The sequence below is a fragment of the Microcaecilia unicolor genome, chromosome 1, assembly GCF_901765095.1.
Source record: "Microcaecilia unicolor chromosome 1, aMicUni1.1, whole genome shotgun sequence".
Classification (NCBI taxonomy): domain Eukaryota; kingdom Metazoa; phylum Chordata; class Amphibia; order Gymnophiona; family Siphonopidae; genus Microcaecilia; species Microcaecilia unicolor.
Genome location: NC_044031.1, coordinates 468715339 through 468738929, shown reverse-complemented (window position 1 = coordinate 468738929; position 23591 = coordinate 468715339). Strand labels below are relative to the sequence as shown.

At 41.1% G+C, this 23591-nt stretch overlaps 1 protein-coding gene across 1 annotated transcript in view; it reads right to left on the bottom strand.

The window, feature by feature from the left end:
• Positions 1-23591, bottom strand: part of LAMA3 (laminin subunit alpha 3) — a 407718-nt gene that overhangs the window by 202339 nt on the left and 181788 nt on the right. Inside the window, 6 exon segments of the mRNA XM_030188133.1 lie at positions 1878-1986; positions 4349-4512; positions 8261-8414; positions 8790-8887; positions 13661-13803; positions 21034-21166. Coding sequence (XP_030043993.1) covers positions 1878-1986; positions 4349-4512; positions 8261-8414; positions 8790-8887; positions 13661-13803; positions 21034-21166 — 801 coding nt within the window.

Below are 23591 nucleotides of genomic sequence, written 5' to 3'. Positions count from 1 at the left end.
TCTGTCCCAGTATGGCAACACTTATGTACTCGGATAGTACAAGGCGGTCAGACATGTTCAGCACCTTTAGTTTATTATTTTTATTTTTGTTACATTTGTACCCCACGCTTTCCCACTCATGGCAGGCTCAATGCGGCTTACATATTGTATACAGGTACTTATTTGTACCTGGGGCAATGGAGGGTTAAGTGACTTGCCCAGAGTCACAAGGAGCTGCCAGTGCCAGATATTACTACTGAATGTCACTGCCTGGGCCTGATGAATGCTTTTATCTGGGTAACAGGACATGCTACCCAAAAAACAATTTAGGGGGGAATTTATCAAGGGGGCGTTATGGCCTTAATGTGCATTAAGGGAATTAGCATGCGCTAAATGCTAAAACCCATTCTATATCTATGGGCTTTTAGCATTTCGCGCACACTAATTCCTTTAATGTGCGTTAAGGCCATAACGCCCCCTTGATGAATTCCCCCCTAAATATTGATCTTTTAGTCTTCTAATTTTGGTAAAAGATAGGGGACAAATTTTGCAAGCTAACTTTAGGTGCTTAGATGTAGGTGATCGGTTATTTTGAATATGGGGCCCATATACTTTATAGAATGGGGCATATGATAGAGACATTCAAAGGTATAAAACTGCGAACATGTAGAACTTTAGTTCTGTGGAAAGGAAGCTCTGGAAGAAGAGGTTATGATATAAGGGAAAATGATGGCATATAAAGACCATTTGGCCTAATTTCAGTTAGGAAATATGAGGCACATAGCAAGATCACACACAAAATCATCATCATCAGAGAGCATTTGAATTGTATCTCAGAACTATTCCTGGCTCGTAGTTTACTGTTGTACCCATGAGATTCCTCTGCCTCATGAAGTGAGGCAGGCTGTCAGTTTTCCTGAATTAAGGCAGATGTCTGTTTTTTTTTCTTTGTACATATTGCAGGCTGTGGTGTGGAAAATGTGATAGTCTCAGCTTTGATAAACAAAATCAGGTAAATGTAACACTGAAAAACAGAGAATTGTGTATGCTATGTACTACTTTTTTAATGCCTTTGAGAAGTGCAAGGAAAATTCTGACTAGTAGCATGTAAATGAATGGCTTGGGAATTTATTAGAGCAATGCAATGTATCCCTAGTCAGAAGAAGGGATACTGGAAAATTGCAGGCACCTTTTTCCCCTGCAAGCATTAAATCATTCTTTCCCTGTAAAATTGGATCTCCCCCTAAAATCTCTGTAATTATCAGTTTAGTGAAGGCTTGCCAAATAGATGACCTGAACTAAATGGATAGTCTGTGCCAGAGCCGGTGGTGGGCAGCGGGACTGGTGGTTGGGAGGCGGGGATAGTGCTGGACAGACTTGTACGGTCTGTGCCAGAACCAGTGGTTGGGAGGCAGGGCTGATGGTTGGGAGGTGAGGATAGTGCTGGGCAGACTTATACGGTCTGTGCCAGAGCCGGTGGTTGGGAGGAGGGGCAGGTGGTTGGGAGGCGGGGATAGTGCTGGGCAGACTTATACGGTCTGTGCCCTGAAGAGCACAGGTACAAATCAAAGTAGGGTATACACAAAAAGCAGCAAATATGAGTTATCTTGTTGGGCAGACTGGATGGACCGTGCAGGTCTTTTTCTGCCATCATCTACTATGTTATGTTACTATGTATGGATAGGTGGTGCTGAATTTAAGCATAATTTAAGAGCTAGTGCCAGTGCTAGCTAAAACTTTACCCTGTGGCTCATATAAATGAGATGCGTTACTGAAACAGTTTGCCTCCATTCCCTTATCTCCAAATTGCTATGCACAAACAAACAGTACCTCTGGCAGGCAACATGGCATTTTACATTAGGAATACTAAGCAGGGTGAGAAGGGTAAGGAAACTTACCAGGAGAATATTAATTAATGAGGCCTTAAGGTGGATGTTCACATTTGCTAGAAGTTCATACACTGCAATACGATTCAAAGTGTCCACAACGATGCTGCGGCAGAGAAATCTGCAATTGGAAATATATTATGTACATTTCGGTCCAGAGTTGTCTTCACCACCCTCCCCTGTCTTGTTAGCTACAGTGGTACTCAATTATTTAATGTAATGTAATGTAATTTCAGTTATGAAGAAAATTCCACAGTTGATGTTGTGCCATCTACCTGGAGTCTGATAGGAGGTGAAGAATATTCCAACTTGCTGATGCAGACATTGGCCCAGGATTCATCATGTTGGCCAGGAGAACAGAACAGTTCCTGTTCAGTAAAAATCCACCAGGAAATGCTCTCTCTGCCCTCATGAAACATGTTAGGAATTTATCAATTATTTGTCTTTCTGACTGACGTGATGAATAAAGTTATTCAAGATAAACAACATGAGGCACTCTTTGGATTTCCAGGTTGTCGGCAGTAATGAGACTGCAATACTGGGAAAGGTGATCAACTGCAATGGTTTGTTATGTTTTTCTGTCAGTGACTATAGGTACACTTTCCCTTACTCAACAGGTTGTCTAAATTTTAGCACCTTTTGCACGCTTACATTTATAGAATTTTGTCATCCATGCAGTTAAGTGTACACTCATCGCACTTTTAGTGTGTGCTCTGGTGGAACCTCCTCCACTGCTATCCCACTATCAGTTGGTGTACTTCATGGCTCTATTTTGGGACCACTTCTCTTCTCTCTATATACTTATTCCCTTGGTGCTCTGATCTCCTTCCATGGTTTTCAGTATTATCTGTATGGTGATGACTCCCAGTTCTACCTCTTCATACTAGAAATATCAACAAGAATCCAGGCCCCAGTCTCAGCCTGCTGGTCTGACATTGCTGCCTGGATGTCTCACTACTATCTAAAACTGAACATGGCCAAGACTGAACTTCTTATCTTTCTCCCTAAACCGACCTCTCTTCTTCCCCCATTCTCTATTCTGTGGCTAACAATCTCATCCTCCCTGTCTCCTTAGCTCGTAACCTTGGGGTCATCTTTGACTCCTCTCTCTCTTTCTATGCACATATCCAACACTCTGCTAAAACCTGTTGTTTCTTTCTCTATAAGATCATCAAAATTTGTCCCCTCCTTTCTCAACACACTACCAACACCTTTATCCACACTCTCATCACTTCAAGTTTAGATTACTGAAACTTGTTTCTCACAGCTCTCCCACTAAACCATCTCTCTCATCTTCAATCTATTCAAAATTCTGCTACACAACTTATCTTCTACCAGTGTTGCTACACTCCCATAACCCCTCTCTTCAAGTAATTTCATTGCCTCTCTATCTCTTTCTGTATATAGTTCAAACTTCTCTTGCTGACTTACAAGTGCATGCATTATGCAGCTCCTCAGTATCTCTCCTCTCTTATCACTCCCTACACCCCTCCCCGGGAACTCCGTTCATCTGGTAACTCACTCTTACGTATTCCTTCTCCTCCACTGCCAACTCCAGACTTTGTTTCCTGTATCTTGCAGCGTGAATAGACTTCATGAGTTGGCATGTCATGCTCTGTCTCTGGCCCTATTCAAATCTAGACTGAAAGCCCACCTGTTTGAGGCTGATTAATAACCCCTTGTTCACCTGTTCAGTACCCATGTTTTTGTTTCTTTTTAATCATTCCCACAAAAAAATAACTCTAGTCCCTTATTTGTCCTGTGTGAATATTGAGTGACGGTCTTTTAGGCGTTTTCCTCTGGTGCCAATCAAAGATATGTGCGCAAATTAACTGGCTTACAAGCCAATTAATTGCAATAGATTGGTGTTAACAATTAATTATTTCAGTTAATTGTCATTACTAAATATCTGTGCTTGCAATTTCCTGGGCACTGTTCTACAACTCTGCGCTCCTAAATCCTAGTGTGCAACTCAAAAGGGGGCATGGCTAAAGGCGATGCAGGAGTGTTCCAAAAAATTGCATGTGGAGTTATAGAATAGTATCATTCCTGCGCTCAAATGCCAATAGTTGGGTGCTGGCATTTACACCGGGTTTCAGTAGGCATAAATATCGGTGCTCAAATTCAGGCGAGGTTAGGGCTATAAGTATGAGTCTGTGCCCTTTATAGAAGGGTGCTCCATGTTGATTTTTTCCGGTGTCCATATTTGGGTGCCAGTTACTGAACCTGGTCCTTTGTGTACAATGCTGTGCATGCCCAGACATGCAACAGGTCTCTGTCAGCAGCAGTGACAAACTGGAAAACAGCACCATAGAAATAACGGGACAAATTGCCCAGGTTCAGTCACTGCTAGTTCAGAAGAAATCAAAGAATGGTAAGCCAGCAGGCTAAGAAGGATTCATGAAGTTGTGCAGTATAAGGTGACCCTGTGATGGTTCTGATTTTCAAAGAGGGGAAGGTATGGCTTGACTTTCCATGCTCACCTGTATTTGCAGCTGTATAGACTTGCTCTAGCTTCAACAACTGCTCCGGGACTATGGTCTATGATTACAGTAACATCGTACACCTGCTCATCTTCATTGGCATATTCTATGACAATCACATAGCGGCCAACTTGTGGGATACTCACTTGCAGGTGGAAGTCAACCTGTTAAGGAACAGTGCAAGAACATGCTGGGTACTCTTCAGGATCAAGGAACTTTGATCACAGCCATCAGTAGGTTTGCATCCTGATTCCATGTCATAAGGAACAGACTATACCAGTCCTCATGTTAGCCTACTACATGCATGAACTTGTAGTTTTGATTTTCTTGGAAGGCTCAATAGGACAAGTAGAAGTACACATCCAGGCAGTAGTGTAATCTTATTTAAGACTACTGCAATATTGTAATGCTGGGCCTCCCAAAAAGGCAAACACACAGACTGCAAGCCTTACAGAATGTGGAAGCAAAATTAGTGATGTGCGGAAAGCCAGTAAAGCAAATGACTCCATATCTAGCACAGCATCACTGGCTCCCTGTGAAAGCTTGGATTAAGGTCAAACTGCTTATTTTTATTGTTAGAATCTTATATGGTCTTAGCCTCAAATATCTTATACATTTTATATCTTTATATCTTCTATCAAGACGTTTATGCTTGAATCAAGAAATATAGCTTACATTACCAAACACAAGAATTTGTCATATGGTAATGACATCAAGCAAGACTATTATAGGTAGGGGCCCTGAGGCTTAGAATGCCATTGTAAGGAACTGAGATCTATAGACTGTTATCGAATTTGTAGGTGTTATTTGAAAACCTGGCTTTTCTGAAAATGTCTTTATTCGGGGCTATCATTAAATATTGTAATGGAAAATGGATTAACTGTAACTATGTTTTAAAATCATTATCTGCCTTGATCTGTTTTGATAATGCAGGCTATAAATGCATCTGTTAAATTAGTTTAAATTAAATGCACAAAATAGAGTAAACAAAGACTGCACTAGCTACTAGATACTGACAGAAATGAAATCAACCTAAAGCTTTCTTCATATCCAGCCTGTGGAATCATGCACATAGACACAGTGGGCCTCTGGCTGTTTAACATCGCACCAGTCATGTGGTGGAGAAAGACAAAAATCTTCGGTTCTTCCTTTGTCAGGCTGGACAGCAGGGAGGGCGGGCCTCATTACAGCTGCTGAACCAAACAGTAAAGGTATGGCTGGGTTATGTAGATTTGACCATGGAGACACTTGTATTTTGGCTGTTGGTGGCTGACTTGCAGCTACACGGGCAGAGCTACAATGTCTTTGTTTTGTATGTTGAACAGACAGAACTTTCCCATGTGGAATCAAACAAGCAATAGATTAATTTGCTTGTATTTTATATTTTTGTTCTATTTTTGAAATCTACCAAAAATAAGGCATTAGAAATTGGACAGAGTAGGAATAATTTTTAAATGAATAAACAAGCCTCAGGTGGCAACACCATTTTCAAGGCGACACTGGAAGAGGAGGGAATGCGCTCATGCACAATCCTTCTGCACTTGTTTAACAGGTCTGGGCTGTCAAAAGCCCAGACATGTCAAACACAGGGGTTGGAGGTCCATGGGACCACCATACCCCCCGAAACAGTAAGGCCCTGATGGCCTAGTGCCCTCACCAGATCTCCAGCACCCCATGAACTTGTGTCAGGAAGTCAGGGGGGTGGGGGCACTAGGACACCAAGGCCTTACTGTTTTAGGGGGTATGGTGGTCCCATGGACCTCCAGCCCTTGTGTTTGACATGTCTGGGCTTTTGACAGCCCGGACCTGTCAAACAAGTGCAGGAGGATTGTGTCTGAGTGCACGCTCAGGCACAATCCTCCCACACTTTTACCCTATAATCAGAGATAATAGTGCATATAAATTTGCATGCTATTATCTCTGATCATAGAGGAAGTAATGCCCCATTCTGTTCCATGCTATTTTTAGAGTGCTGTTTGGAACAGCGCGGGTTTTTTGATCATCTGGGCATAACTGTATTACATAGTCCCTGCCCACTATGACATATGATTAATGTGTGACTTTTTACGCACTAAGCAGCATGACACTGCACTAACAGTTGGTATGCTTGTGTGGTAGTCCTTAATGTGCAGAAAGTTGTGCATTAACAACTTTACGCACCTTAGTAAAAAGACATCTTAGTGACACGTGGGTTTCCCGTTTAATTTATGGGAGATATTTCATATTCATTTGTTTTAGAGGCAAAAGTTTTTCAACAGTGCATGACCACTGTGCAATAATGCACAATACTGTTCATAGTGTGCCCCTATTGCTCAAATACTGCACCACACTGCTCCACAGTATAGAGTTACACAGGGACAGAAATTTCACCCATCCCTACTGAAATCTAACCCATACCCACTCGTACCCGCTAAGATCCATTCCATCCCTACCCATATCCCGCAATTAATCTCCTCCACCTCCACCCGTACCCATCAGAGTTGATGCTATTACTTACTCGCTTGCAGCCCTCGATTTCCTCCCGACCACAATAGCCTCCTGTGATTTTTTTTTTTTTGGGGGGGGGGGATATTTACAATTCAACCAAAGAGTGCCCCAAGCCTCAGTCTGGTTTTCTGGCTTCTCTCTGGGCATTCCAAGCCTCATTCTGGTGTTGCAAGAGATTTTGACTACACTCACGCAGGAATCCTGCAGCAACTTCTTCCATCCTCGTGGGAATCCTGTGGTAACTTTTTCCATCTCTGCGGGACTCCCACAGGTTCGGAAGGATTCCCACAGTCCCTATTCCTGTGTAGCTGTCTACTCCACAGTGCAACCTATTGTGTAACAGGGTGCATTATTGCATAGTAGAGCACCTATTGATAAACAGTGTGCATTTTCAAGCAATCGTGAACTATAGATAACACAGGAAATAACATTTCAGAATTTTCCCTGTTATTTTGGCTTAAAAATGACAAGAAATGACATGGGAAACTTATTGGGCCCGATATTCAGACCATGAAAGCTAACCGGGCTGACTCCTGCAGTTGGCATTGAGCCCGGATATTCAATGCCAAGCCATTTCCGGTGACCGGCATTGAATATCTGAGTATTTTGGGCCTGTTTTAACTTAACTGGCCAAATCGATATTCAGCACTGGCCAATTAAGTTGAAACTGGTCAAAAATTGGCCTGCTATTTTGGTGGCCGAATTTGGCTACCAAACGTAGCCGGTGATCTGCTGAATATTAGCAGATAGTCAGTTGTATTGTGCGAAATAACCGGTTATCTGCTAAGCGCTGACCAGCAGTATTCAGTGGGAGATAACAGCGATCTCTGGCTGACTATTGTTGAATAGCCAGTTAAGTGCCATTTAACCAGCCAGGAGCCATTCCTGGTTGGTTAAATGGTTTTAAGTATTGGGTGGACTGTCTTTAATGTTTGCTTCCACTACAATTATCTTGTTTGTCTTAGGCTTTGTTTATGGAAGGACCCTTTATTTTTCTATAAGGAAGCAGCTATAGTAGCTTTAATATCTTTGAAAATCCCTTGGTGGCTCAACATAGAAGCCTTGCTTCAAACAAGAAATCATTTGATTTTTGAACCAGTGCTATACATTTTAGGACATTTAAATGGCAGGGGCTGTACCACCTCCTTCCTGTAGTGGGCAGCAGAGGGGTGCTTTTATCTTACTGTGATACCTATCTTGCCAGCTGCTATCCTGTACTAAACAAACTCTAAAATTAAATTCTGAATACAGTTCCAACACAAAAGGTACAGTTGAAGTACTTCAGCATCAACATTACCAACTCTTCCTCACTCAATCTGTGCAATTTTTAAGGCCTTGCTGCAGATTATTTCATCCGATCATTTATTATTTTTTTTTTAAACTTAGAGTAATTAGCTTCTGCTGGTAGCAAGAGGAGGGTGTTACCTGTCTTCCGCTGATGTGTGCCATCACCGGATGCTTTGGAATTAGCTGACGCAGCACTATCTGCTCTCTTTCTCTGCCCTGTGAAAAGTATGACCCCTCAACAGCCAGGCCACAGGAGAATCTGTCCATTGGCAAGTGCTGATAAAGCAAGCAACTGTAAGGTGAAAGAAAGGACATGGACAGTTCCGAAAAGAAATTATGATTTCTTGTAAATAAAAAAAATCGCTGAGATCACATTTTAAAGCTAATTAAAACCACTGGTACTTGACTCTTTCAAGGACTGTTACATTATTCTGGCAGTCGTTCACTAGCTGTTAATGTGCACTAATGCCATTAATGTCTATTATTAGCCCTGTGGCCAATAACATTTGTTAACAGCATTAGCATGCCTTAACTGTTAGTGATTGATTCCTCGTGTGTTTATGATGGCAGCTGCTGTTGCATGAAGGCCATGTTGCATTGGTACCAGACCAGACAATGTTCTGTTCTCACACAAGGTTAGCAAGGCATAATTTACAGCTGAACTTACTTGTCTCCATCACGCCCTAGATAGCTACAAGGCTCTGTTACTCTCAGCTGCAAGATGGGAGCTTCATAGTAATCACTAGGTAGAAGCACCATGTAATCCTAGTGAAGGAAAAAATTACCAATTAATGCCAGCACAATTCATTCAGCTCTCCTCACTGATATGCAACAAATTCATGGACAGCCACAATAGACAATGTATCTGCAGGGCCATCAGTTCAAGGAACAGAATTAGGATGGGGCCCCTATAACATCATCTCTTCCAAGTGGGGGTGGAGGAGAGGGGACCACAGATCAGTAGAATTATGAAAGCAAAAATGAACTGGAAAGCTCAAGAAGTCAGATTCTGCATACGTGGCAAAACTAGAGAAATAGAAACTGAAATACAAGATATCAGAGATGTGCATTACCCAAAGCTGACATTGTCAAATTAATAAATTCAGAACAAAATATCTTTTTTTTAACCTTTGTTGTCTGAGCATTTTATCTTTCCATTTGCTTTGGTCCCAGTGTCTTTCCTAACTCTCCAGGGTCCCCCGTCCATTTGACATTTCTTCTCTCGCCATGTTCACCAACCATCTTGCAGCTGAGAATAACAGAGCCTTGTCCAGTGTCTTCTATCTGTTTCACTCCTTATCCCCCCCCCCCCAAGATCAGCATCTGCCCTTTCAGTGTCTCTATCCTCCCCCCATATTTAGCATTTCTCCTCTGTGTCCCTATCTTGCCCTGTCCAGCATCTTCCCTCAGTGTCCGTATCCCTTTCCCTGTGTCCAGAATCACCTCTCTGTGTCCGTGTCCCTGTGCTTCCTCCATGCCCAACATCTCTTCTCTGTGTCCCTATTCATATCCAGCTTCTCCTCTCTTTTTTCCCTTCCTCCAGCACCCTCCACCTCAGGCCATTGTGTCTCCCTCTCTCCTTCTCTGCCACCCCAGCCCTCTACCCTGGGGCCAGCATGTCTCCCTCTCCCCTCACCTCCCAGTTTGGAGTCTCTCTCTCCCCCCCCCCCTCAGATCTGGCATCTCTCCCTTCCTCCCCCCACCACAGGTCAAAAAATCCTGGAAATTATCTAGTTGAGCTGGCGCTAGAACGGCATAAGGGGGAGGTCCTTGACACAGCCTAGCAGGCGAAACATGCATGTCGGACAGCTTTGAGCCCCCAGTCCGAATATATCTAAGTTGAGTGCTTTAAATATACTAAAATGATTATTTAGAAGCCGATGAGGAATTTGGTGCCATACAAATCGCCAAAAAATAATTATTGGACAGTCAAGCACCACTGTGGCTATATTGGAAAAGTTTTGAAAAATTTATAACAGTTAAATAAATGTATTTTGAAAACTTATATAAGTTGTAGATTGTGATGGAGTAAATGCATTGACTAACAGATCGAGGACTATTAAATCTGAAGGGTATATATATATATATGGTCCCTAGTAAGAATAAGATATGGTAACTGCCCATATATTAGTAGTATCCAATACTACTAATCATTTCTATAGTGCTATGCACATTACATACAGGTACTTTTTGCTGTCCCTAGGGGGCTCACAATCTAAGCTTTTTGTACCTGGGGCAATGGAGTGTTAGGTGACTTGCCCAAGGTCACAAGGAGCTGTAGTGGGAATTGAACCCTGGTTGCCAGAATCAAAGACTGCTGCACTAACCATTAGCCTACTCCTCCACTACAATCACATATCCAGACAACATGACAAATACAAGGCTGCCCTAAGTGATCCACATAAGTTATCTGGATAGCAGACTAAATTTTGCCAGATTCCAAATGTTCCACCACTGACCACTTTATTCAAATTGTGGTGCTGAATACCTGAATATATTTATTGGAGAATCTGATAATTTGTCTGTTATGCATGTGTCAGAAAAGAAGCTCCATTAAACCAGAGGAGTAGCCTGGTGGTCAGAGCACCAGTCTTGTAATCCAGAGGTGGCCAGTTCAAATCCCACTGCTGCTCCTTGTGATCTTGGGCAAGTCACTTAACCCTCAGGTGCAAACTTAGATTGTGAGCCCTCCTGGGATAGAGAAATATCCAGTGTACTTGCATGTAACTCACCTTGAGCTACTACTGAAAAAGGTGTGAGCAAAATCTAAATAAATAAAATATATCCTACAATCTTCAAAGTCTCAAAATCTTGGACAGAGAAAGGACATTACATCACTTAGCAGACTCTTGTCTAGGGGGTATCATCTTCATCTTTGCTACTACAGTCAAACCCAGCAGCAGCTCACTGAAAAAGCTGAGACCTGGGTGAGTCAAGCATTACGCTGGGTGCCAAAGTGATGAGGTAATACAGAAAGCATATCTTCTGGTCCTGTTACAAGGGCTAAAACCTATGTCCTTGGAAATTCCCATTTGTGACAGGAAGATACAAGTTCAGATCTAGACTGGATCCTGCACTGTCTGATCCATGCTCATTGAGGCTCTGCCTGAAGTGTAATCTAAGCTTTTAAACCTGTTTTAGCATTTTAAACCAGCTTAAGAGAATTTGAGTTTGGAGATAATATGCATTAATGGTGCTTTAATAAATCTATCCCTAGATTTATTGTGATTATGTTTGCTCATTTTGTGTGTTGGGAGGTGTAAAGAAATGGAAGCCCTTATTGACTTATCTATATTCACACAGCAAGCTTAGCCAAGGTGGGACAGTTTCTGCTTGCTGTGTGAACACAGATAAGTCAATAAGGGCTCCTTTTACTAAGGTGCGATAATGGATTTAGCATGCACTAATTGTTAGCACACGCTAAATTCATTAGCGCACCTTAATAAAAAGAGCTCTTTGTCTCTCCTTATCTCCATCCACTCAATTGTAATTGGATAATTAAAAAAAATCACTCTTCTTGCTCCCGTCCCCTCTTTACATGTGCAATTTCTACATTTCAGTGCCGCTATTTACATGGCTACAAGCTGCAGGATGCTCGTATTCAGAGGGGATGTATTCAGGGCATGATTGGGGTAGGACAAAAAATTATAGATATATTACCAATTTTGCACGGGAATGTAAGTATATTGTAAAAAATCTTCCCTATCAGCTTCTGCACCAGCTTTGAGGCACATAGAAGTTTTGGAAAACTGTTTGTCTCAGATTGAGGGAGAAGTTGTACTTAACCTCCTGTTTTATTTTTTTACATGACCACAAAATGTAAGAATTGAACTTTAGAAGCTTGCCTCCTTAATTGATGACTGCTATATATTTTTGTGAAATGCAACACATGCAAGCTCAGGTCGTTAGCGTATGCTAATCGGCATTTATATAGGTAAACTCTGGTGCTGGCATGTACAAGCCATGGAGTAATGCTGCTCTTTTTCAGAATGTGTTTTCTTCTAAAATGGCTGTTTCTGCTGGATGTGCTTGTAAATACATGTGCCCTGCTGCCATTCTTATATGTATTTTACAAAAGGCTCCACACTGGGGAAATTCTGTAAAATGTGCCAAAATTGAGCTGCCACAATGCAGCCCTGCTGAGCATGAATTCTATAGTGGCAGTTTTGTGTGCCTAATCCATTATGGAATACTAGTGGTCGGCACTTACACGTCAATATTTAGGTGTGCACAATAGCAGATCTAAATGAATGCACCTAAATGTAGCAGTTAGCACATAAATAACAGCATTCTATGACTTACATGTACCTCCCTCGTGAACACCCTTTTGCAATTTGTTTATTTATTAGGATTTATTTACCGCCTTTTTTTAACGAATTCACTCAAGGCATGTACAGCAAGAATAAGTCAAACATAGATCAAACATAAGCAATAAACAATTACATCAGTAAAAATATTCAAATAACAATGCAAAGTATGGCATAGTATGCTACATTACAACGTCAACACAATACACAATAAAACATTGTAATAGATAGCAGAGGGTGTAAGCAAAGATGGAACAAATAGGTAAGAAAATAAGGGGACTAATTTAAAAGAAAGTTGCACATGAGCAATGGCAGGCTGTGTGACTTGCATGCTCATTTATGTTTAATCATTTTTATTGCAAAAAGAAAAATAACATTACAAAAGCGCAATTATCACAAACTTATTTTGATTAATATCCCCCCCAACCAACGCCCTCCCCTTTTGCATGCTCATTTATATAGTTCGGGGTGAATTCTATATATGACACTGAAAAAAACACTGTTCTATAAGCTGCACTTAGAAATGGTTTATAGAATAGCATTTACGCCTGGGACTCGAGCCTAATTTTAGGTGTAACCGTTTGCACCAACTGAAATTTGGCACAAATGTACATGCCTAAATTGGGTGTGTATCCCCTGTATTCTATAACTTGCATAAATGCTAGGAATACCCCCATTCCACCCTTCACCCTCCCATTTCCACGGCCCTTTTTTAAAAACTGGCGCATAAAATTTAGGCGCAGATCCCATGCCTATATTTACGTGTGAAAGTTCCAATTAAATCTAATCAGTGCCAATAATTGCTTGATAAAAAGCCAGTTATTGGCACTAAGCTCATTATTCAATTAAATTGCACATGCCATTTTTGGTGACTTTTATAGAATTAGGGTGTTCATGCATGTAAATGCTAATATTCAATAATTTTAGTGTGCAAATGGCATTTAACATTTAGGCGTTAAGATTGTAGAATTAAGGGATAGTGGCATTTTGTAAAATAGGCTGGAAATTGTGAACAACCCAGCTTGAGCATTCTATATCCAGCCTAGGTACCCTGTGTAAAATGGAGCTTAAAGCACATTTGGATTCTTTTTGAAGGATAGACACTGTATAATTCTACAGTAATAACAGAAAAAATGACATGGGGGTAGCAATAAAAGTCTACTTTATCACTCTTAAGAAATTATTGTACAGGCTTGCATGCATCTTAAGTTCTAAAATCAGCCTCTCTTACCAAGAGGATGTCTTCTGCCATAATGTTCACAATCCATGTCCCTGGGACAAATGAAAATGGGTCTGCAAAGCTGTTCCCAGGAACAGTAACAAATGCAGGTTCTTTACTGGCAGGAAAGACAATCTCTTTGCTTTGTGTTACTCCTGTCAACAAGAAGAAAATATTAGTTTGAATAATTTCATAACCAGCTGGGTAAAAAAAGGTCATGCACTAAATTTAAGTTAAAATACAAAACTCAGTTATGCACAGCATGCTAGCATTTGCTAATCAATATTGACATTATGGACTTATTAAAGGAGGGCTGTTACTTAGAATTCAAGGTGACTTGTTGTCTAGTCCAGTGATGTGCTAAGAATGTTTTTTTATCAACCAGCTCGCACTACGTCTATGCCAGGCTGGGCAGACTGAGTGGTAGAAGCAATATGTGGGGACAAAAACAGTGATGGAATTCAAAAATGCGTGGGAGAAACACAGAAGATCCCTATATAGAATAAGGATGCAAAACTTAAATTACCCTCACACTGTAAACAGGGCATAGTGGGCTGTAACCTGCTTGGAGAGGCAGGTACACTCTGCCCACCTTGTTGGGCAGATGGGCTACAGGTCTTTATCTGATGTCATTTACTATGTTACTATATATTTGCCATCCTGTCCTATTTTACTGTGTGTTATGTTGCTCAGTGAGAAACTCTTCATTTTCAAAGATTAGTTTAACAAAGGGTCATCAACATCTCCTGAGACCCCTTGAAGAATATCTAAGTGAAACGTAAAAGCACGGGATGTGTCATGTGAGCTCAGAACAATGGTCTTTTGAGCCTAGCCTTTTGTCTCCGGCAGGGGCAGTCCAAGCCCTTTGAAAAGTAGTGTGCCCTGCAAATCCTAATAGGAAAGTTTCTTCCAAGTTGCTCATTCCCAGAAGAAAGAGGTGGAGATACCTGCAGCCTGTCTGGCTAACAATTGTTAAGGGACTTATCCTCCAGAAACTTGCCCAAAGCATTTTTCAGCTTGGCTATATAGCTTTGATCAGATTCCCTAGCAACAATTCCATAATTTAATTGTGCATTCTTAAATTAGTTTAAAATCTACCACCAGTAAGTTTTAAGGCCTGTCACCTAGTCCCATAGGGTAAGAAACTAATCCCCATTATATTTTATACACTCTTACTATATCTCCTCTCAGTCTCTTGTCGAAGCTTAACATCGCTAACCTTAGGGTGTTACATTGTAATCCAGGACGGCTGCAAACCAGATAGATTTTCAGGATGAACAATAGATTATTCATTTATGAGCATGGAAATATTATGGGCATGAAAGGGTTAAAGAATTTACTTACATAAGATATATTTACATGCATTGTCTCCCATTGAATTCAAATATTTTTCATGAATATTGATTAGGGATATCCTGAAAGTCAGACTGGTTTATAGTCCTCCAGGATGGCAGTTTGACACCCCTGTCCTAACCTGTTTAGCCTTTCTTCATAATGGAGTGGTTCCATCCCTGTGCTAGCTGAGGGGTGTTTATGTTTATATTTTATTAAAATATTTATTTATTTTAAAATGTATATTCCACCTATAACTAAGCAGATTACAGTAAAAACATATATAATCAAATCTAAACAAAATAAAACTCAGATTACAAAAGACAAAATAAACTCAAATTACAATGTACAGAAATTAACATATTAATCCCATGCCTGCACACACAAATGTGTCTTCAACAGTTTGCGAAAAGAAGTCATACTGTTGCACAATCTTAAAGCCCCAGGTAGAGCATTCCAAATCTGAAGACCTGTAGGTGAAAAGACTAATTCCCAGTACAGGCATGTTTTACAGAATGCAAATCTCCAGTTACCAATAACATCACATGATCTGACCTCAAAGGCCTTAGATCGATACACCACAATGTACTCCTTAAGTACCAAGGAACAAAGTCTGCACATAATGCTAAACCACTAATACTGGCTAACAGATCTTAGTGGTGTACAATCTAAAAACACATAAAACATGGAAAAAAGAATGGACCACAAACAAAAAAAGGTCATTCAAATAAAAAAATATGTCTTCTGTACTAGAACAGCATAACTGGGCATCCAAATATATCTGTCAACCATTGTCAGACATTAGGCACAATCAACTATCTAGGGGAAAGGCCACAGTGAAAAAAAATGAGACTTCAGCAGTTTTAAATCTGGGGAGTGATGCTTCATTACGAATGGATGAATGGGGGAGGGAATTCATTCCAAAGTTTAGGTGAAAGGAAGACAAAAAGCTGAGTGGTGGGTAGATTCATAGTGCACCAGTTTAGGATTGGGAAGCACTAATTGACTGGAGTCGAGGGAACATAAAGATTGAGTGGGGGTATAAGGAATAGTTAAAAAAGATAGGTATGAAGGGTCCCCTAGGTAATAAGACTTATGCATCAAAATAAGTATTTTAAACCAGATTCAATACTGTAATGGAAGCCAATAAGGGTACAAGAGAAGCAGGGAGACAGAGGCATATTTTCAAAGAACTTAGACTTACAAAGTTCTGTAGGTTACTATGCAACTTTGTAAGTCTAAATGTTTTGAAAATAAGCCCCATGGTCAAATGTTTAGAATTTCAGAATAATCTAGTGGTAGTGTTTTGTAAGTGTTTAATCTGAAAACGTGGTAGATCAGCATACATGGAATTACAGTAGTCTAAATGTGAAGTTAGAAAAGTGTTACAAGCCGAATGACATGAAGGGAATCTAAGAGAGAACTTAAATAATGAAGAGTACTTAATGTAGCAAAAGCAGCTCTAATAACTTCGGAAACTTGTTTCTCAAAGATGGCAACCCAGTCAGGTTTTCGCGCAAACAGATCTCATGTATATCCATTGTGGAAATCCAGAACAGTTGACTGGGTTACAGATCTCAAAGACTTTAAAGGGGGTAGTCATGTTAGTTTGGTGTAACTAAATTGACAGAAGTAGGTGAAACCTTATAATTAACCAGTTTATTGAGGTATGAGCTTTTGAGTGGACTCTGGTCCTCAAATGCTCATGCCTCAATAAATTGGTGAGTCTATAAGGTGTCAACAGACATTATAGATTGAGTTTTCTCACCTCTATGCCAGCTGAATGATCTTTTGGGTCAGTGGTTGCCCAAGCTATCCTCAGGGTCCCCCAGCTAGTTGGCTTTTCAGGATGTCAACAATGAAATATACTGAGATGTTTTTTCATATATATTACCAGAACTGTATGCAAATCTACCTCATGTCTATTCATTGTGGATATCCTGAGAACACAATTCACTGAAGGTCCCTGAGGACAACTTTTGGAGCCACTGTTTTAGACTGAGTAGACAGTGAACTAGTTTGTCCTGAAGAGAGTTCATATAGGGACTTGCAATTCTGTTTTTCCAACTGCATCCCCTAAACAAGCTAGGCTGCAAGCCCAGGCATGCATAGGGATAACCCAAGGACTGAATTAACCCTGCCTAGCAAATCTGGAGACATTTGACAAACCCTAGTGATACCACAAAGCCCTTCCATTTTCTATGTTGAAGATGTGCCTGCTAATATAAAATGGATGCTGTCAACAGCAGGAGAAAGCTGCACTCAACATATCCAAACTCACATTGTGCTACAGCCTAAGCCTTATTCATCCAGGAATATTTTCAACTGACTAGACCAGTGGTTCCCTCCACTGCATGCAAATCTATTTTATGAATATTCATGTGGGTATCCTGAAAACCTGACTGGCTGGGTCTCCAGGACCAAGTTTGGGAACCACTGGGCTAGACAATCAGCTTTTTGCAATGCAAAGCACAGATTTTCATTCTTAATGGTTTTTGTTCAGCATCTTATAAAATCTTCATACCCTTCTACAGTCTTCACATGTCGAAAACACAAAGCAGAAGTTGCATAAGAGTGTTTTTTTTTCTGATCCAGACAATATATCCTGTACTTTCAAAGCAAAAGAACAATTTTATGAAAATATTCAAAATGTGGCTATAATTGTTCTCATACATTGAAAGTTTTGGGTATATTGTGTACATCAGTGAAACAAACCTTTACTTTAACACAGTTGGAACTGTATTTTTTTTTTTTGAGAAAACAGAATATGAAAAATGTACAAGGATGTGAAGTCTTTTAGAAGACATTGCACATCAAGCCCCAGACTTGGGGCTAAAGATTATTTATGATAAATTAAATGTAAAGCTGATTACTAGTGTTAATTGATCCTGCAGCACTCTCCTGCTTCCTCTAGCTCACTGTTCTATGATTCTCTCTATTGACATTGGTTTAAATATTATACTATATGCTGCTTAAGCAATAAAAGAGGACACGCTTGACTCAAGCTTTCTCACAGTAGAAAACTGGTGCTCTGCATAGGTGCTAAAGTAGAGCTGGGAACTTGATTGATATTAGTGAATTTGATCCCCTGCTTTATATTTAATAGATGGATTACACAGCATTATGATCTTGGTCCAAAAACTTCCAAAATATAATGGTAAATATTCTAAAAAGTTATTTCCCTATAAAAGTATGTAGCACTGTCCATCCATACAGGGATCACTTCAGTAGAGATGAGAATCCACTGAACTATTGCTTTGACAGACAGAACTGATGCCAACGTTCCATTCACTATTCATCATTCTGAGAACAGCAGACCTACAAAGAGGGGCATAATAGAAAGGGACGCCCAAGTTTTCCTGAGGACGTCCTCGCAGGACCTCCCCAGACAGAGGAGGGGAAACCCGTATTATCGAAACAAGATGGACACCCATCTTTCATTTCGATAATATGGTCGGGGACACTCAAATTGTGAAATTTAGGTTGACCTTAGAGATGGTCCCCGATTTTCAGCGATAATGGAAACCGAGGATGCCTGTCTCAGAAATGACCAAATCCAAGCCCTTTGGTCGTGGGAGGAGCCAGCATTCGTAGTGCACTGGTCCCCCTGATGTGCCAGGAGGACACCAACCGGGCACCCTAGGGGGCACTGCGGTGGACTTCAGAAATTGCTCCCAGGTGCACAGCTCCCTTACCTTGTGTGCTGAGCCCACCAACTCCCCCCCAAAACCCACTCCACACAAATGTACACCACTACCATAGCCCTTAGGGGTGAAGGGGGCGGGTACAGTGGGTTTCTGGTGGGTTTTGAAGGGCTCACATTTACCACCACGAGTGTAACAGGTGGGCCTGGGTCCGCCTGCCTGAAGTGCACTGCAGTACCCACTAAAACTGCTCCATGGACCTGCATACTGCTGTCATGGAGCTGGGTATGATATTTGAGGCTGGCATAGAGGCTGGAAAAAATATTTTTAAAGATATGTTTTGAGGGTGGGAGGGGGTTAGTGGCCACTGGGGGAGTAAGGGGAGGTCATCCCCGACTCTCTCCGGTGGTCATCTGGTCATTTAGGGCAAAGTTTTGTGGCTTGGTCGTAAGAAAAAAAGGACCAGGTAAAGTTGTCCAAGTGTTTGTCAGGGACGCCCTTCTTTTTTCCATTATCGGTCGAGGACGCCCATGTGTTAGGCACGCCCCAGTCCCGCCTTCGCTAAGCCTCCGACACGCCCCATGAACTTTGGTTGTCCCCGCGATGGAAAGCAGTTGAGGACGCCCAAAATTGGCTTTTGATTATGCCGATTTGGGCGACCCTGTAAGAAGGACGTCCATCTTGTGATTTGTGTCGAAAGATGGGCGTCCTTCTCTTTCGAAAATAAACCTGCTAGTGATCTGCATTCATCTCTGTAATCCTGGGCAACTCAATTTAGTTTTCTGTTGATTAACTGCTCTCCTAAGTAGTATGCTAGGAGCTGCATTTTCTATGGATCAGGCAGGACTGAAGAATTTCATAGTATCTCGAGATAAGGTAAACAGAACTTCTTTTCTCCTGGATTATCATCTCTTCCTGCAAACTGCCCTTCCCCAGTTGATTTTTAAATTCCTCAGTAGAGTCTTTGAAAGCCCACAGTTAGTATGCTATGATTTCTTTTACCAGGCCAAGCCCTGGTTCTAAATTTGAGGTAAGAGAACACAGGAGCTTTCCTTTTTTTTAAGGTGATTGAATTCTGAATGTTTATAGATGTACAAATGGTCTTTTACTAAGGTTGAAATCCTGGTGAATGGCGCTACTGCTAAAAAGTTTGAAACGTATGCTAATTTAACCCTTTTTCTGCTATGTGGTATTTGGTACATGATATATGTATGTGCATATCACAAGTCACTAGAAAACAGGGTTAAACTGGGGCTGTGAAATGAGAAGTGTTAGCTTTATGCAAATTCTCTTACTATGAATGAATATACTGTATTTGAATTACAAGAAACTAAAAGGAAAATAATATACACTTATTTTTTATGTATTTTAGCATAAATTAAAACATGGGTTGCACTAGTTATTATGCCATGCACAGGGCAATGGAAAAAGCATGCTTCAGCTGAAAAATTAACAGCAATGCAGCGACTTAGGAGTCTATATTCAGCCAGCGTTTTTTTCACTACCACTGGCATTATTCTTGGATATTCAATGCTGGGTCATGTCCGAGCTTTGGCATTGAATATCTGGCTGTGCAAAGCTAGCTAACACATAGCTGGTTAAGCCCGATATTCAGTACTTAACCGGCTAAGGGTTACTAGAATTGACTTTTATGTGGTCCCATTTTTGCAGTTCACCTGGCCGGTTAAGTTCTGAGCATCAATACTTAAGGGCTTCAGCCCCAGAATGCCCCCAAAATAGCCAGTTTGCAATTAGATTCTAAGGGGGGGGGGGGGGGGGCTAAAAAAATTCATGCAGAAAACATTTCCGCTTAAGGGAATTCTATAAGCGGTGCCTAAATTTAGAATACGCTTAATTGGCATTGTAGCACCTAAAACAATGTGTATGCATTTACACCAATGAAAATATAGCGTAAATCTCGCCGTGTACATTTAGGTGCACTGGACCATATTCTATAACTATGTGCATAAATTTTGGAATGCCCATGAAACACCCATTTTCCCCACCTATAACAACACCCCTTTTTCCATGCATGCATTAAAATTTAGGCACAGTTCATTGCAGAGTACACTTAGCGATTTGAGTGTGTAAATTCTAATTATTGCCAATTAGTGTTCATTATTGCTTGTTAAGTGCTGTTAAGAACGCTGATTGGCTTGTTAAGCCAATTAAGTTATGCACGCTGTTACAGAATACACTTGGATTTCAGCACGGAACTCTAGGTGTGTTATATAGAATCCAGATATAACCTGTTATTTTCAGTAGCGCTAACTGGTTAAGTGCTGCTGAAAATTAGAGGTTTGCCCCGAACAGGCAATTTAACTGGCCAGGAGCTGTTTCTGACCAGTTAAGTCATGTTGAACATTGACCCCTTAAAGTTAATTTGTCTGCCCTTTCCAGTTCACCTACCTGAGTTAGATCGAGATCGATAAGCAGTTATATTGCCATGCAGCGTTTGGGTTCCAGGGTTAACATATCGCAGGATAACACGAAACACATAGAGCTTTGATTCCTCCACACTCAGAGTTAGCCTCACTTCATTCTGTCAAATGGAAGTTAATAAACAAAAGCTGCCATCAAGTGTAGAGTGGGGAGGTGGTTAGAAGTCATGCGGGTGGATGGAGGGACTTTGAGTGAGAGCGCGAAACAAATGAACTGAACTGCCAGCATGGCGGCATGACCTGCACAGAAAAGGTAGCCAGGAGCAAGACACCTGACAGCAGAGTTACAGTCTGTGACTTACGAGTACAGTTAGAGACGCATGTTACGCCCCCAGCAATTGAGATCCTCCCTGCTATGGCCTTTTTTGTACCCAGGCTGACATAGCGCAGCACGAGATGGAAGAGCATAGGGAAAGCCACAGTGACAGGCACAACTACCTCCGGCTGGGAAAAACACAAAGGGGAGGAAAGAATATCATTTAACACTGCCACCTGAAGCAAGAGAGGCAAAGAGAATGGCTAGAACACAAGTCATTCAGAAAACCTTGCTAAAGTTAGATAAGAAGATTCCCCCTAGATTCCAGAGATGCAGATAGACAGACAGCAGATAGATAATTAGGGATTTTTAAAAAAGGACTTAAGAGTAGATATATTACATTGGATAGCTAGCAAACAATTGAAGGAAGAGGAGAAATGTGTTATGGGATGATCTAGAAGGCAATAACCACTTTAATTAAACAAAACTAGTAATAAATGAAATGTGTACTTGTAGATTTTGTGTTTGTTCCTAGCTCATAAAGCCTTCAACATGGGAACTCCAATCCTTTTATCTTCTTTACTCATACTGTACATCCCTCCCGTGCCTGATCAGAAAACAAGAACTTCTAGTCTACCTTTTGTTGCCCAAACTCCACATGCTCCTCTGCTGCTTCGTCATTGTAGAATTCCCTCCTTCTCTCCACATAGAATCTAATTGAAAGACTCACTTGGCTTTTAATGGAATGATGGGGTTGGGTCTTTGATGCATTATCATTAAACAAAGTGGTTGTCTTCCATTCTGTACTGCATTTTAAGATCTGACTCTTTGCTATCACTTACTTGTAATTAAATGGAGTTCCTTTTCTCTTTCCTCTCCTACTCTTCTATTAGTTGTAAACATGTAAACTGCCCTGGTATTTAACAAACATAAGAAATCCCTTTATCTGTTTATAGAAGAGACTTTTTGAAGACCTTTTGCAATAAGTATCTTGACTGTGCTTTGGTCTTCACTCCCAGTACTTGAAGGTTGCCTACAAGTGAGGTTTTCAGGATATTTGTAATGTATATGCATGAGATTTGCACACCCTCTATCTCCATTACATGCCGATCTCTCAAACATATTTATTAGAGGCTTCCTGACAACCTGATCTGTTGGCGGCCTCAAGGACTGGGAGTGAAGACCAATGTAATTTCTGAATGTCTTCTCTGTAATTCTCTGTGAGAATAAGGCTAAGCAAATGTCTGCATGTTCAAGAGTTAAAGAACATCAGCACAGTGCCTGGGTAGAGATGGTACTTTTGTAAGCAAAGCCAGATTTATATTGGATGCTCGTGCCTTAGTGGGTCTACTGGCTCTCTGGGCTACCTGGGAGGTGGGGGCAGAACTAGTAGTTGAATCCTTATGGTGCGGACACAAGCTGGAAGCCACATATGAGCTCAGGAGAACTCCTACTTCTACAGCTGCTACAGGATAACATTCTGCACCCTGATGGGGCACATTTGCACCTATGGGTCTTGTGCCTCGACTAGTAGCGTGTCTCACCTTCCCTTTCCAATGGTTCCAATGATGCACCCCCTAGGCACAAGATCTCATGCACATTCCTCCTTCCTCTCCCCACCCCAATGGAGGGAGGAAGGAGATGCTAATATAGGCATGGGGTAAAGATGGTGGTGGTTTGCTGGCTGATTAAAAAAAAAACAGCAAGGCAACCTGTCTGCAAAATCCAAGGTGGAAAAGATAAGATAGCAGACTGGAGAAGTCCCAAATGGAGTTTAATGCACCTGTAACATTTGATTGGATTTTTAAAAAGAGCCCAGCACAGCCATGTTTCGTCCAGAATGGGCTGCTTCAGGGGCAAAGACCCAAATGGTGTACTTGAATAATTTCACCACCAGGATAAACAGCAGCATCTTCTCTACCATCTACCATCTGCTGTTTGCTCTGGTGGTGAAATTATTCAAGTACACCATTTCGGTCTTTGCCCCTAAAGCAGCTCGTTTTGGGCAAAATGTGGCCAAGTTGGACTCTGCTTTTTGAATCCAATCAAGTGTTGCAGGCAATAAGCTCCATTTGGGACTTCATCTGTCTGCCATCTTATCTTGTGCTGACTGAGAGTCTGAATGGCACAGGGGCCACTAGACACATGCCTTCAGAACCTAATGAGAAATCTGGCCCTGTTTCAGGGGTTATGGAGCTACTTTTCTCTTTGCTTGGAGAAAGGACCTTAATAGTCTGGAAAGTTTTACAATTCAGAACATTTGTCTTTAT